Source organism: Macrobrachium nipponense, chromosome 44, assembly GCF_015104395.2.
Source record: "Macrobrachium nipponense isolate FS-2020 chromosome 44, ASM1510439v2, whole genome shotgun sequence".
Lineage (NCBI taxonomy): Eukaryota > Metazoa > Arthropoda > Malacostraca > Decapoda > Palaemonidae > Macrobrachium > Macrobrachium nipponense.
In genome coordinates, this window is record NC_087221.1 from 39,293,705 (window position 1) to 39,306,844 (window position 13,140).

Below are 13,140 nucleotides of genomic sequence, written 5' to 3' on the forward strand. Positions count from 1 at the left end.
AAAAGAAAAAGAGAGAAAGAGAGGAGAAGGAAAAGAGACAGAGATAGAGAGAAACCGTTATTGACTTTGATAACTATGGCATAGTTTACCTGTAAGAAGATTGTAATAGAAATTTATACACCAATCTTGACCCTGCATTTGAGAATGACCTCCAAAGGTGCTCTACTAGCCTGTTTAAATAGCACAGAAACAGCCCCTAAAAAAATAGAGAAGAATCTCTACAAATGTAATGCTGCTGAAGTAGCCATTACTTTTAATAAACTAATAATTATAAATAAAATAATAATAATAATATTCTCATTATTAATATAACTATTATTAACTTAATTATTGATAATAATAAATCAAACAAACAGTTTACAACTAACTAGAACTGACTTGCAATTATACAAGCTACAAACTGAAAAATATAAGTCTGAATTTTTAAAGGGCCACAACATTTGCTTGCTTGCTCAGATTAACATACCTTTAGGCTCTCATGATTGTTTCCAAAAATATGTATGTGGGGATTCCTTTTAAGAACAACTTCATTGTCTGATGACTCCAACTGATCTCTCTGGTCGTCACTATCACTGTCATTAATAATACGGTTTCTTCTTTTTCTCCGCATCACTTTATAGCCAGGATTTTCATTAATATTTCTGGAAGCATCTGTACACGTGTATGAACTACCCCGTTGCTTCCTTCTATTATCATTTCCTGGAAGAGGAAAAATAATTCTAGATGCATAACTGTGAGATGATGAACTGCTTGAGGACGAATCCAAATCAACTGTCTCTAATCTGGACTGTAAAATTTCTTTTTGATTGGTATCATCATCATGATGTTGATCAAAACAACTCTCATATTCTTCAGTCTGTGTACCTGACAAAGGAGATCCATAAGCATCAGAGGCATCATCCCCTGCCCTGGGACTATGAACAAAGTTACCTCTTGTCCTTAAAGACTGAGGACTCTTGATATTTTTTCTTCTAGAATTTTGTTTCTTGGAAGTGCCAATACTAGTTACATTGCTTTTTGGACTCGAATTTGCATCCATTGTTCTAGAAGTGGTTGGACTCTTTATACCGTTCTTTCTTGTTAAACGACGAGTAGAAATCTGCATTTCGTTATGTTCCTGTAGGTAATCACTAATCACTTCACCTCTTGGGACAGGATTTTGGGAGGCCAGAGCAGACTCTGCTTGTGTTTGAGTAAGTAAAGAATCATGAACATTTTCGTTTTCTCTCGAAGGATTTTCATTAATGTCCTCACTTTCAGTAAATCTTGAAGTAACTTCTATACTTTTATGTACAAGATGATTCTCATCAATATTTTCAGAATTTTTGTGTCCTGGTGAATTACATTTTTCATGGCCTTCATTTTTATTGTCTGGTAAATGCCGACCTGAATGATTTGTGCTAAATTCTTCATTGGAATAAATAATGTCAAAGGCTTGTGTATTTGCATTTCCTGAAACAGAGGTCACTACATGATTAGAACATTTTTCATGAGAAGAGTCTGTGCTTATAGATGTTGAATTAGAACTAATAACATCTGGTAATGCCTGAACTGAAGATGTAGGTACATAATTTTTTGACTGTCTATCATTTTGATCATTTTCACTAATTGCTAGTGTAGCAGTAATGTTAACGGCACTTTGGGCATCACTTTGGTCACCAGTCACTTCTCCAACAAGTTCTTCCTTATTTCCTAGCTCTTCATCTGACATTATCGTTGAATCTGAACTGTTATGAAGTTCTGATTCACCACATTTTTCTTCTGAATTGTCAGCAAGTTTCAACATTTTTGGGGGAGCTTTTTCTTCAATGCCTTGTGAAGTTCTCTCTACTGCAGTGATTTTGTTTGATGGATCCTGTTCTTGTTTTTTCTTTCCACCATCTGGAGCTAATGCAAGGTTTGAATTTAAGCATTTTTCTTGAACAGTAAGATCTTTGGAATTATTTTCCTTGTGGATTTGTCCATCCACTGCTCTGTTAAATACCTTAGCATTTAATTCCTTCCTTGCATTTCCATTTTTATCTCTGTCTAAGTTACTGACATCCTTACTTGAAACACTATCGTTATCTCCATCTGAAGAAACTTCATCATCAGAATCATCACTTGGGCATCTTCTTTTTACTGCTTTCCTTTCCCTAAAAATAAATCACAATGGTAAATACTAAAAGAAAATGGTACTTAATACATTACATGAAATTATATATAAAATTATTTGATTTATGACAATAAGGTCTAATGACCTGGCATTGGAACCATTTGGTTATTCAGTACCATGATGAAAATGATTAAAAAATAAAATTGCTGAATTACTAATGATGTAGATATAGAAGAAAACTATTAGCTATCAAATAAATGTCAATAGCTTTTAAAAAGTTCATACATCAATATCATCATCATTTAAAACCACCTCTATGGAACCTGAAAGTTTATGTTTTTTTCTCATCTACACACTCAGAACAGTCCACAAATACATGCTTCACAGTAGGGAGGATACCAGCATATTCAGAGAATAACTTATATCAATACAACTCTAGTAACAACTTACACCACAAAAGGTTCAGTGAGCCTTCTTAGTGTTTTATCATCAAGTTTGAATAAATGTAAGTTGTGTATGATGCTCTTCCGGAAGTGTTCTTTCATGGACTCCCATGTTCTTCCTGGACAAACCTGTAAAGAAGATAGGACAATAAGTCCCCAACAATAAAACAAAATTAACTGACATATTCATCATAAAAACCAACATTTATCACATAAATCCCTTTAGGGGAAAATCTTTTTGAGAACTTTATGAAGCATTTTGACATTACCACCTTGCCGTGATATTAAACTTATAGATTCGCGTCTAAGCACCAACACTTCCTCTTGAAAATTGTTAACAATTACAAGAAAACCACCTCCCTATATCTTTCATATTTACCTTTGCCTTTTCCATTTCTATCCACAAGTTTCGACCTTTCACTTCATGATACTTCCTTTTGTCTATTATATAATTCAAGATGGCCCTCTTTTCACGATGCTCATATTCTCTCCTGGAAAATAAAATATATATATCTAAGTACTGTGCAATCTCATAGTAACATTGCACTGAATACACTGGAAACACCTCTAAACTAATGTTTGATTTTTTTTAAACAAATCCAAAATATGCAAAAAAGTTTTTACAATCTAAGTGCAATCATTTTCCCAGAAATTTATATATAGAAAAATTCTATTAAAATTCAGAATCACTGAGACATAAGTAACATAAACACAGATGAACATTTTCATTTGTAAGTGATTATTTTTCCAAGAACATTAGTAGGCACTTTTTACATCACATGCCTACAAAAAATGATATTGTTATGATACAATAAAGTTTCATGCATACTTACCTGGCAGATATATACATAGCTATCGACTCCGTCGTCCCCGACAGAAATTCGAATTTCGCGGCACACGCTACAGGTAGGTCAGGTGATCTACCAGCCTGCCGCTGGGTGGCAGGACTAGGAACCATTCCCGTTTTCTAATCAGATTCTCTCTTCCACCTGTCTCCTGCGGGGAGGCTGGGTGGGTCTTCAATCGTATATATCTGCCAGGTAAGTATGTATGAAACTTTATTGTATCATAACAATATCATTTTCATACATTCAACTTACCTGTCAGATATATACATAGCTGATTGACACCCTTTGGTGGAGGGCAAGAGACAGCTAACTACTGACTAGACAGGTAAACAACATATGTTGTAGGTATTTATAGACCTTGGTTCCTCTGTGTTTCTAGACGAAGGGGTCCGACTTCCTAGCTATTGCATAGGAGTCTGCTTCGTCTCAAGAGCCTTAGCAAGATAGTGATCTGTGGCCAAGAGTTCTTGTGGGTCTACCGATGGGGTCTTATCCACTTACTCGGTCGAGCCTAATTGGCATTTGTCAATGGGTGCTAATCCGCTTATTTGACAATATGCCTATGCCTATTGGCATAACTAAGGAGCGCAACATCGATCCCGATCACCTGTTCCTAACATGAGGGTTCGCGCTAGAATTGAAAAAGAGTTATCCCCCAAACTCCTTTCAAACCTCAATAAAATTCACTAAGTTAAAATAAATTCAACTCATTATTAAAGGATCAGTGTCGGCTCCTTATCCCAGCAACGTACATATCCGCTGACACGTATAAACCAAGAGAGAAGGATCTCTCGTAGGTTAACTTGACATCCTTCGTGTAATGAGCAGTCAACACATCGTTGCATCTCTCATATGTTAAAGCTAATATGTCTTCCTGACATATTGTTACGAAAAGAACAAGAATTTGCAAAAGCTCACACTTCATGAGCTTTTAAATTCTCAGCTGTTTGAAGGTATCATCAAGTCACTTATGAAGTGCTTTAGAGATCACCATTGTTTCAAAGAAGACTAGGACTTTCTTTGAACTGGATCTCATCTGGATGAAGCCTAGAGCCTGGCTTGCGCCTGGCTGGCGCTTTGCGCCTGGTTGGCGCCTCGCCCTGGCTGGCGCCTTGCGCCTGCCTGGCTCCTTGCGCCTGCCTGGCTCCTTGCGCCTGGCTGGCGCATCCTGTTTGCCTGGCGCCTCACACCTTGCCAGTGCCTTGCGCCTGTTTGGAGCCTCGCGCCTGGCGCATGGCTGACTTCTCCCCACTTGCTGGAGCTTCGAGCTTGTTAAGAGTCTCGAGGAAAACTGGCGATGTCCACATCGGACGCTTTTTCCCGATTTTTTCGCCTCTAGCGCACTGCGCCAGGTTGGAGGCCCGCTCCTTCTCCTCATCAGACAATGACAGTGTTCATATTGACTGTCTTTCTCTGACGTCTTCACGCATGTTTTGGCATTTGACGCCTGACTGGCGCTACATTGTCCGAAAGTCCTGAAGATCCACCATCGTTTATCAGGAGACTGGAGAAGGGTGGAAGAAATTCTTTCACTTTGAGCTTTTGGCCTTTCCGGCAAGGGGAGGTGACTTTAGTCAGCTACATCCAGTAGACGATAGGAAATCTAAAAGTCCGAGAGACAAGTCTTCCTCCGAGGAGGATCCTTATTGAATACTTCCGTTGCTAACGAGTTCTCCTCCTACATGTTGATGAGTTTTCTCGTTGCAGAAGCTTCCCTATCCTTGCCCGAAGGAAGGGAAGGAGCCAGGAAGTTTGAAGAGATTCTGAGCTGAAATTGGTAGGACTCCTGATTTCTAGCTCTTTAATGTATCTCTCTGAAGCTTTTGGGAAGTAGTTTGAGCCCTCATCGCATTCCCAAGACTCTGTCAGTAAACGTTTAAACCTTGTCTTCTTCCGTATATGACAACGTCAATACATTACCTGGACAACCAGGAATAAAAGGCTTTAGTTCTTTTGCCAAACATACTATGCTGGCCAGAACCCATTGCCGAGTCTGCATAGAATTTGATTCCGGATTCTAAAGCCCAAAATTTCACTTGTCCTTTTGATCGTTTAGGACCAAGAGAAACATTTGATGAGGAGCAGTTCCATCTTGTCGGAACACGGAATCTGAGGCCCAAATTAGGATTCCATTCTAAGTATAAGATCTCCTACTCTTATCGTATAGAGGTATTGTATAAGATCCCGAAGATCTTAATTCTCTACTATCTCTAATATTCTTTGTCGAGACAGAGTATATCTTTTTACTGTGTTCATTGATAGCATAAAATACCAAGGTGATTCTTCCCCCTGAAAAGGAAAAAAACCATTATGTGGTTCACAGAGGTATCGGAAGAGGACAGTTTCCCCTTTCCATCTAGCACGATCTGCAGCAACTCTATGTCTTTAACATATTTGAAGGAATTATCAAGCCTCCCTTGAAAAATCCTCTCATTCATATTTACTTCTGGTCAGTCTGCACGCAGACAGACTCAGAGTGGATAGGTTTTTCAGGTCTAATATTTATAATAGATTCCGATAAAATCTCTACTCTCTTAGAAAAACCTTCCAACACATGCTGAGAGAAGAACGTGACCTCTGTGAATCCAACCTTTTTATTGCCAAAATGATGCATTCATCTTCTTTCTTTGGCGCCCATTTATCTTAATATCTGTTAAGAATATATACAACTAGGGGAAAAAAGACTAAAGTTTATTCCCCTATTTAAATTAAAGATGGCATATCTTGCTACCTCTCTTGTTTCGAGGAAAAGGAAGCAATCTATAAGAAGCTCGTTCGTCTTCTACCTTGCGAAGAGATCTGTGAATACTTTCCGCAGGTTCTCACAACTCTTTCCAATAAATGTTAAACATACGTTAACAGTTATTATCGTCAATCAAGAAGGTTCTCACGGACGTGCAAAATCCTGCATCGAACCTGGTAAGGATCGTTACGTTCCGTGTGTTTCCAAATAGGTTAAATCGTGCTCTGCCGAATTAAAATCCTTTATAATACCGTCACATTGTGGTAAACAGCATTCATCTAGGAAACTCTTGTAAGGATAGTAGGAATTCTGTAATTAACCACGGTGTGTGCAAAAGGCTTAACCTTAACCGTTATCTTAAGGTGAATTTTCTACTACATTCTTTCCTCGCCGAGGCAGAGAGAGATCCTTAGCAAAACGAATACGATGTTATTCATGTTTGCCTAAAAATCCCCTCAATTCGTGGTCAAGTCCCTGATTGTAGGGGGAATATACGGTGAACCATTCGATCCCTTAGGAGAGAGAGATGTAACCAACCGCTCACGACCGAGAACCGGATGGTACTGAATTGGCTTACACAATTACAGCCGTCTCGTTCACTGCCTGGCTGCATTCATTCTGAGTTGCCAGTTACTCCCTTCAATGGAGGGATATAATAAAATTATTCTCGAGCCTAAGAAAGCTCTCAATAATGCAAATTTAAGCCAAACAACCTTTGTTAAATACCGAAGCTGAGTAGGTATTGTCATAACATACCTTTCAAGCGAAGTCCTTACTAGGAAAATCCTGTAAGGATATAGATAATTCCTTATCGAACCAGAAAGGCAACTATGGTATGCGTATATGACTTGTCATTCAGTAGTCGTATACACTAAGTCTTCTACGACATTCTTTCCTCTCCGACATGCAGAGAAAGAATGGAAATCTTACTCTCTTCGTTCTTTTCGTCAATAAACCCGAATGAGTATTAGTCGAAAGAGATCGCAAATGACAACCGAGGATCGAAGAGAATCTCTCTAGCTTTTATTATCTTGGAGATAAGTACGTATTTTACGCCTTTCTTATCTGGAAGAGCCTCTAATCAATGAATGAGAGCTCGTACGAATCTTGTTCAACTTCCAAACGATTGCCCCTCTTTCTGTAAATGGTTGGTTGCATTATTTTTTAGAAGGAGGATGATTTTAATATCCTCTTACTAATACTGAACTAATTCTCACAATTCTGCTCTATCTTCCATTCCTCAAGTTAGGAGAAGATTGAGCAACCAGAGGAGCGCGCTTCCTTTCGAAAGGTGAAGGCTTTTAGCAGTACCGACTCTAACCTGACAAGGGCTACGGCAGCCTGTGCTACATCTTGAGTCCCTGCCAGGAAAAAGCCGAACTTGCTCTTGCCTTTATTGCATTAAGACTATCCTGAAGGGGCGCGGCCGCCTGTGCGACAACTCCCGTCCCTATCAGGAGAAGCCTCGAATGTCTTTCGCCTGGAGGACTCTTGGCGGTTGTTCGGCTCTTTGGCTTGTAGGAGAAAGTGCCTGGCGCTAAGCAGGAGTATCTTGCCTAGAATCCCCCCCCCACTCCTGGAGCCTGGGAGGAGTATCTCGATCGGAATACTCCTCGCGCTCGGAATACTCCTGGCGCCTGGCAGGAGTATCGCGTTCCGAATACTCCTGGCACCTGGGAGGAGTATCGTGCTCGGAATACCTCCTGGGCGCCTGGAAGAAGTATCGCTTTCTAGGAGGAGTATCATGATCGTAAATACTACCTAGCGCCTGGTAGGAGTATCACTTCCGAATACTCCTGGTGCATGGGAGGATATAGTGCTCGAATACTCCTGGCGCTGGCAGAAGCATCGCTTTCCTAGGAGGAGTATCGTGATCGGAATCTCCTGGCGGGCCTGGTAGGAGTATACACGTTCCGAATACTCCTGGCGCCCTGGGGAGGAGTATCGTGCTCGGAATACTCCCTGGTGCCTGGCAGGAGTATCGCGTTCCGAATACTCCTGGCGCCTGGGAGGAGTATCGTGATCGGAACACTCCTGGCACCTGGCAGGAGTATCGCGTTCCGAATACTCCTGGCGCCTAGGAGGAGTATCGTGATCAGAATACTCCTGGATCCTAGCAGACATATCGTGCTTGGAAAGTTTTTCTTGTGCAGAAGGTTCCGCGCGCCTGGAAAGTTCCGCGTTCGGAATGTTCCACTTATCCGGAAAAAGATTCCCGCTTGGAAAGTTCCGAGCGTCTGAAAGGCGATCCTCGCCTGGAAAGTTCTGTACGTCTGGAAGTTTCCGCTTGTGCGGAAGGTTCCGAGTGATTGTCAAATTCTGCTTATGTGAAATGTTCTGCACATTTGGAAAATATTCCTTCTTGGAAAATTCCAAGAGCCTGGAAGGCGATTTGAATCTGGAATCTTCCGCCTTCTGGAAGGTTCCGCTTGTGCGGAAGGTTCCGTGTGCGGAAGGTTCCGATCTCTTGTACATTTGTTCTTGCTTAGAATTCGACAATACTTCCATTTTCATCACAGCCCTCCCTTTCTTCTGAATGAGAAGGACTTCCATTTCCGATGAAGATCCTGGTTCATAGTGCTTCAGGCGCTTTGCGCCTCTATTCAGGCCCTTCAGGTGCTTTGCGCCTCGTTTCAGGCGCTTTGCGCCTTGTTTCAGACACTTTAGGCGCATTGAGCCTCGTTACCGGAGCTTCATGCCCGAGGAGCTAGAAGCTTAAAAGTTATATATATATGCGTAATCCATATAATTCATTCGATCAACAAATATTCTTTAATATCTAATTCGTTCTTCTCAGAATAGATATATTTTCATATACACGTACCGATGAGGAATTTATTGAAATAACTATTTCAAACCCCCATGGGATAGAGCCCCCCATCCAGCTGTACGGGGAACGAACCCAGATAGGGCAATGCCTCTACCGCAACTGTTATCGAATGATGTCTTCCTTTCTTGTCTCTTCTGAGGTTCCGATAGCCAGACGAGATTATCTTGCATCTTCATTTAATCTACGCCGTTGAATGTTTCTTCTCCTTATTCGTCAAGACGATAATAATAAGGGGAACACATTGAATTAGGATGGCTTTCCAATGGCTATCCCTGGCAGTCTGGGACGTCCTACAGAACCTGCCGAGGGGACGCCTGATCGGTGGGGATTCTCCATAACCTCCGTAAGGCTTTCGACATTCCTTCTCCTCTGGGCCTGTGAGCTTGGAAGAGGTCTAGACCTGGGAGCGAGACAGAGCTGATCAGACGCACCCTCTATTGCAATGGGGAACACTATAATCATTTCTTACCTTATAATAGCTCGTATCTTGAGCTACATTCCTTTATCTTTAAATTGCAAATGAATTTGTAGTTTCTGTGAAGTAAGAAGGTGATGAGGAAACAACACTACTAGTACTGTTAATATTCTAACTACTTGTCAGAACGAGAGCTATTAAAGCTTCTAAAGAAAGCATATCTAGTTCTATGTTTTTCTGACTTCCTCAAATAGGAAGTTACCTTATTTTCCTCAATCAAATTCTAACATTTATTACACTTTATCAATGAATAAATATTTATATTTCCCTTTCTTGCAAACTATGTAATTGTCTACCAAAAACTTCTGTAGTTACACATCCTCTATTCTTCGAAAACTTCGAAGTTAATTCATTAAAAGTTATTAAAAAGTTATTAAAAGCGTATGCCGAACCACCGATCCAGTACTTCCCTGTAAAAGTCGGCCCAGAAGATCGATGGCAATGAAACACGAAAATCAAATCAGGAGGGAAAGTAAACATATGTTTACATTCCCAGCAACAGAGAGAATCTGATTAGAAAACGGGAATGGTTCCTAGTCCTGCCACCCAGCGGCAGGCCGGTAGATCACCTGACCTACCTGTAGCGTGTGCCGCGAAATTCGAATTTCTGTCGGGGACGACGGAGTCGATAGCTATGTATATATCTGCCAGGTAAGTTGAATGTATGAAAATATCATTTGTAATGCCCTTGAAAACTATACATTGCACATAATAAAATAAGATTAACAATTCCTAAAGATACAATCATACACTTACTGGATTTTCCCAAGCAAGTTGTGCTTTGACTGTCACTGTCTAACAATAAAACAATTGCCAGAGTAAGAATCAGCCTACAGTCGACTGCCAGGATTCACAGGGAATATTTGACACCCCTCTAAAAATGCTTATAACTGCTTATTTTGATAGTTCAAACATCGCAAAATCCTCTAAAAACACTTATACCTAACTACTTAAATAGTTTTACTATGAAAAATTTATTCAATCATGAAAATATGATATGCAAATTTTCCGCGAGTAATGTGGATATATATTCCACATAAAAATCTGTGAATAGATAAAGCCACGAATCCAGAACCGCGAATAGGCAGGGGTCCAGGGGTCCACAGTATACAATTCCTACTTCGCCCTATGCTGGGGAAAGGTTTTTGAAATGAGGGGTAGTTGAGGAAGTAAAAATCCCCTTAAGGAAGCATAAAAATTACTACAAATAACATTGTGTCAGCTGTGTATGATTTTCCAATGTTGTTTCCAATACCTCTTCAAGCCTTTTTCTGTTTTCAAGTTCACTTTCCAACATTTCTTACCCCAAATGAATAGTAACAGTCAAAAGCAACACAGTTGTAATGTACATCTATAGTAGACCCCCTAACACCTCATAACACCCTAAACATCTTAAAAGCAATAAAAATCGATCATTATAAATTTCTGCAGGTACATCACTTTCCTTTTTCATTAGTTCATAGCAAAAAACAGCTGAAGATGTGTGTTTTTCTATCACTAACACAATCTCCATCACAAACAATTGCATCACCTCCACAAATAGAGGTGATATAACACATTTCTCTTTGTGTTCTTGGCAAATCTTTGCTTTTACTTGTGCTGCATGTACTTACCTAGCTTACAGGAAACTTTCATGTGCATTAACACCAAGCATGATGAGAAAATAAGCAAACAAACACAAAGAAATAAAAAATAGTGTAAGGGAAGGGAAAGAATTGCATTACTTGAGTAGTAACAGAAAATTGGGGGGCAACGAGCAGAAACCTAAGGTGCCCTAACTCATTATGGGCTGTTCTCTGCTAAATGTATAAATGATATAAACTTTTAGCGATAATTTTGCAAAAGAGGAATCTTGAAGTAATATCTTAAGTGTCAAATGCTTTGAATATTTCAAGAGCAAGACAAAAGTCTCCATAGGCCTGGAGAAAGATGACCAACATCAGAAAAATAGTGATAAGAACCCAGCAAAGTCTACCTTGTAGAAAATCTACTGATGACTGAGGATTCAAGGCTTTAAAATGGCAGTAGAAGCTAAATAATAGGAAAGAAATTTGAAGGATAAATGGGTATGCTTGAAAAATTGCATACTTCCAACTAGAAGGGTAGATAGCTGCTTTAACAGCTAAGTGAAAAAACTCTGAAAGTACAGCCAGCTTGTCTCATGATAAAGACCAGATGCCCTGCTAACTTTCAATGAAGTAAGAAACCTCAAAGCTTTACCAGGTGAAAAATATTACAATTTGTCAAAATTGTATTTTTCCTAACTATACAAACCTGAGGTCCTTTAACAATAGGAATGTACTTATGGCGTAGCTGGAATTATGGCCGTTGAATCTTGAACAAGGTGGTTAGGCAGTAAATACCGTGGGGCAGGCTAGCCTGCCCGGATGTAAACACTCCACTTTGCCTTTCAGCCCAGGTTTAGATTGAGGGGTGGCATGAGGTGGGCATATCTGTTAAAGGACCTCAGGTTTGTATAGTTAGGAAAAATACAATTTTCGACAAATTGTGATTTATTCCGATACGTAATACAAACCCTCGGTCCTTTAACAATAGGAAGACTCACTGATTGGTGGGAGGAATCTGAGTGAGCCTCTAGAACTGACTGGAGTTCTGCGCACCTAGGCTACTCCTCCTGGTCATAAGAGCAAGGAGGAGTGCCCTGCGGCCTCTGACAACTTGATCGGAGTATAGGAGTTGCATGATCAAGAGTCAGACTTCTGGGTCTTTTCTAAATGAGTGAGGGATCGTGACTCATCCAAAAAAGGGCTGTGAAGAATATTTGGTGTCAGAGAAATTAATGCAAAGTTCTGGGAAGGGTTTGCATTATTGTCAGTCTCCTTTCTCCCCTTGCTAGAGGAAGAAGCGGGACCGCTTCTATGATTCTGATAAGAAACATAAAAAGGATGCTCTATGTGTAAGCTTACCGCATCAATCATCCGACCAGCCAGTGTAAGTTCGAGTCCTATCCTCCTACCCGAAGGACGAGGAATGGAGGGTCGAGGCGTGGAAGGGTGGGAAGCCAGTCACTCTCACATCCTTCTTACCTCTACAACTGCACACCATGAACGAGATGCAACTTGTCCTCTTGACGGAGCTGGGTAAGCAAACACATCTTGCAAGCATCCACCACTGGTCCAGGGAAATGAGGTTCCAAGGACCTGTGGGCAGTCCCGAAGGGAAAGAAAGATATGGTTGCAATGGCCTATCCATCTCCCTGTCCGACATATTCTTCGGAGTGATGTCCAGTACCCACTACTGGTCTATCCATCTGCAGTGAAGTCTCTCACGGTCTCGTATCCCACTGCGGCGAAGTCTCTCACGGTCTTGTCGTCTCCACAATGGATAAAGACACCAACATTCCATGGTGGGTGTTGATACTCATGAGTACCGGAACACGCCAGTAGGACGAAGTAATGACTGATCTGGATCAACTGATACAAAGTCCACAGCGTAGCTCGTGACGGTCTCGGACACTTCGACAGCTGCCGACTGACTGCGTTCAGTTGTGTGAGGTGAGCCGTCCATGCATCCGAGGTGTAGTCACGTGACCCTCGTCTTTTGAGGGGTTATGCCGAGACCATACAAATCGTCAATCTGTTGCCACCAATGCTGGAAGGCAAGATGATGATTCTCTCAAGGCATGTGCCCAACAGACGAAAGTCAATTGCCTTCTAGGGACCGAGGTCCCTGATGGCAAGTCATA

The 13,140-nt window shown here is 40.8% G+C and overlaps 1 protein-coding gene across 4 annotated transcripts in view; it reads right to left on the reverse strand.

Moving 5' to 3' along the window:
• Positions 1–13,140, reverse strand: part of LOC135204204 (ras guanine nucleotide exchange factor Y-like) — a 191,588-nt gene that overhangs the window by 148,127 nt on the left and 30,321 nt on the right. For 3 of the 4 annotated variants that reach the window (XR_010312128.1, XM_064234293.1, XM_064234295.1), the window contains exons 5-7: positions 2,918–3,029; positions 2,546–2,667; positions 467–2,135 (exon numbers count right to left, since the gene is read on the reverse strand). Coding sequence is in view for 3 of the 4 variants with exons in the window: in XM_064234293.1 (XP_064090363.1) it covers positions 467–2,135; positions 2,546–2,667; positions 2,918–3,029 (1,903 nt within the window). In the remaining variant the exon portion in view is untranslated. The remainder of the gene's footprint in view (positions 1–466; positions 2,136–2,545; positions 2,668–2,917; positions 3,030–13,140) is intronic. The other variant, XM_064234294.1, reaches the window with a different exon arrangement.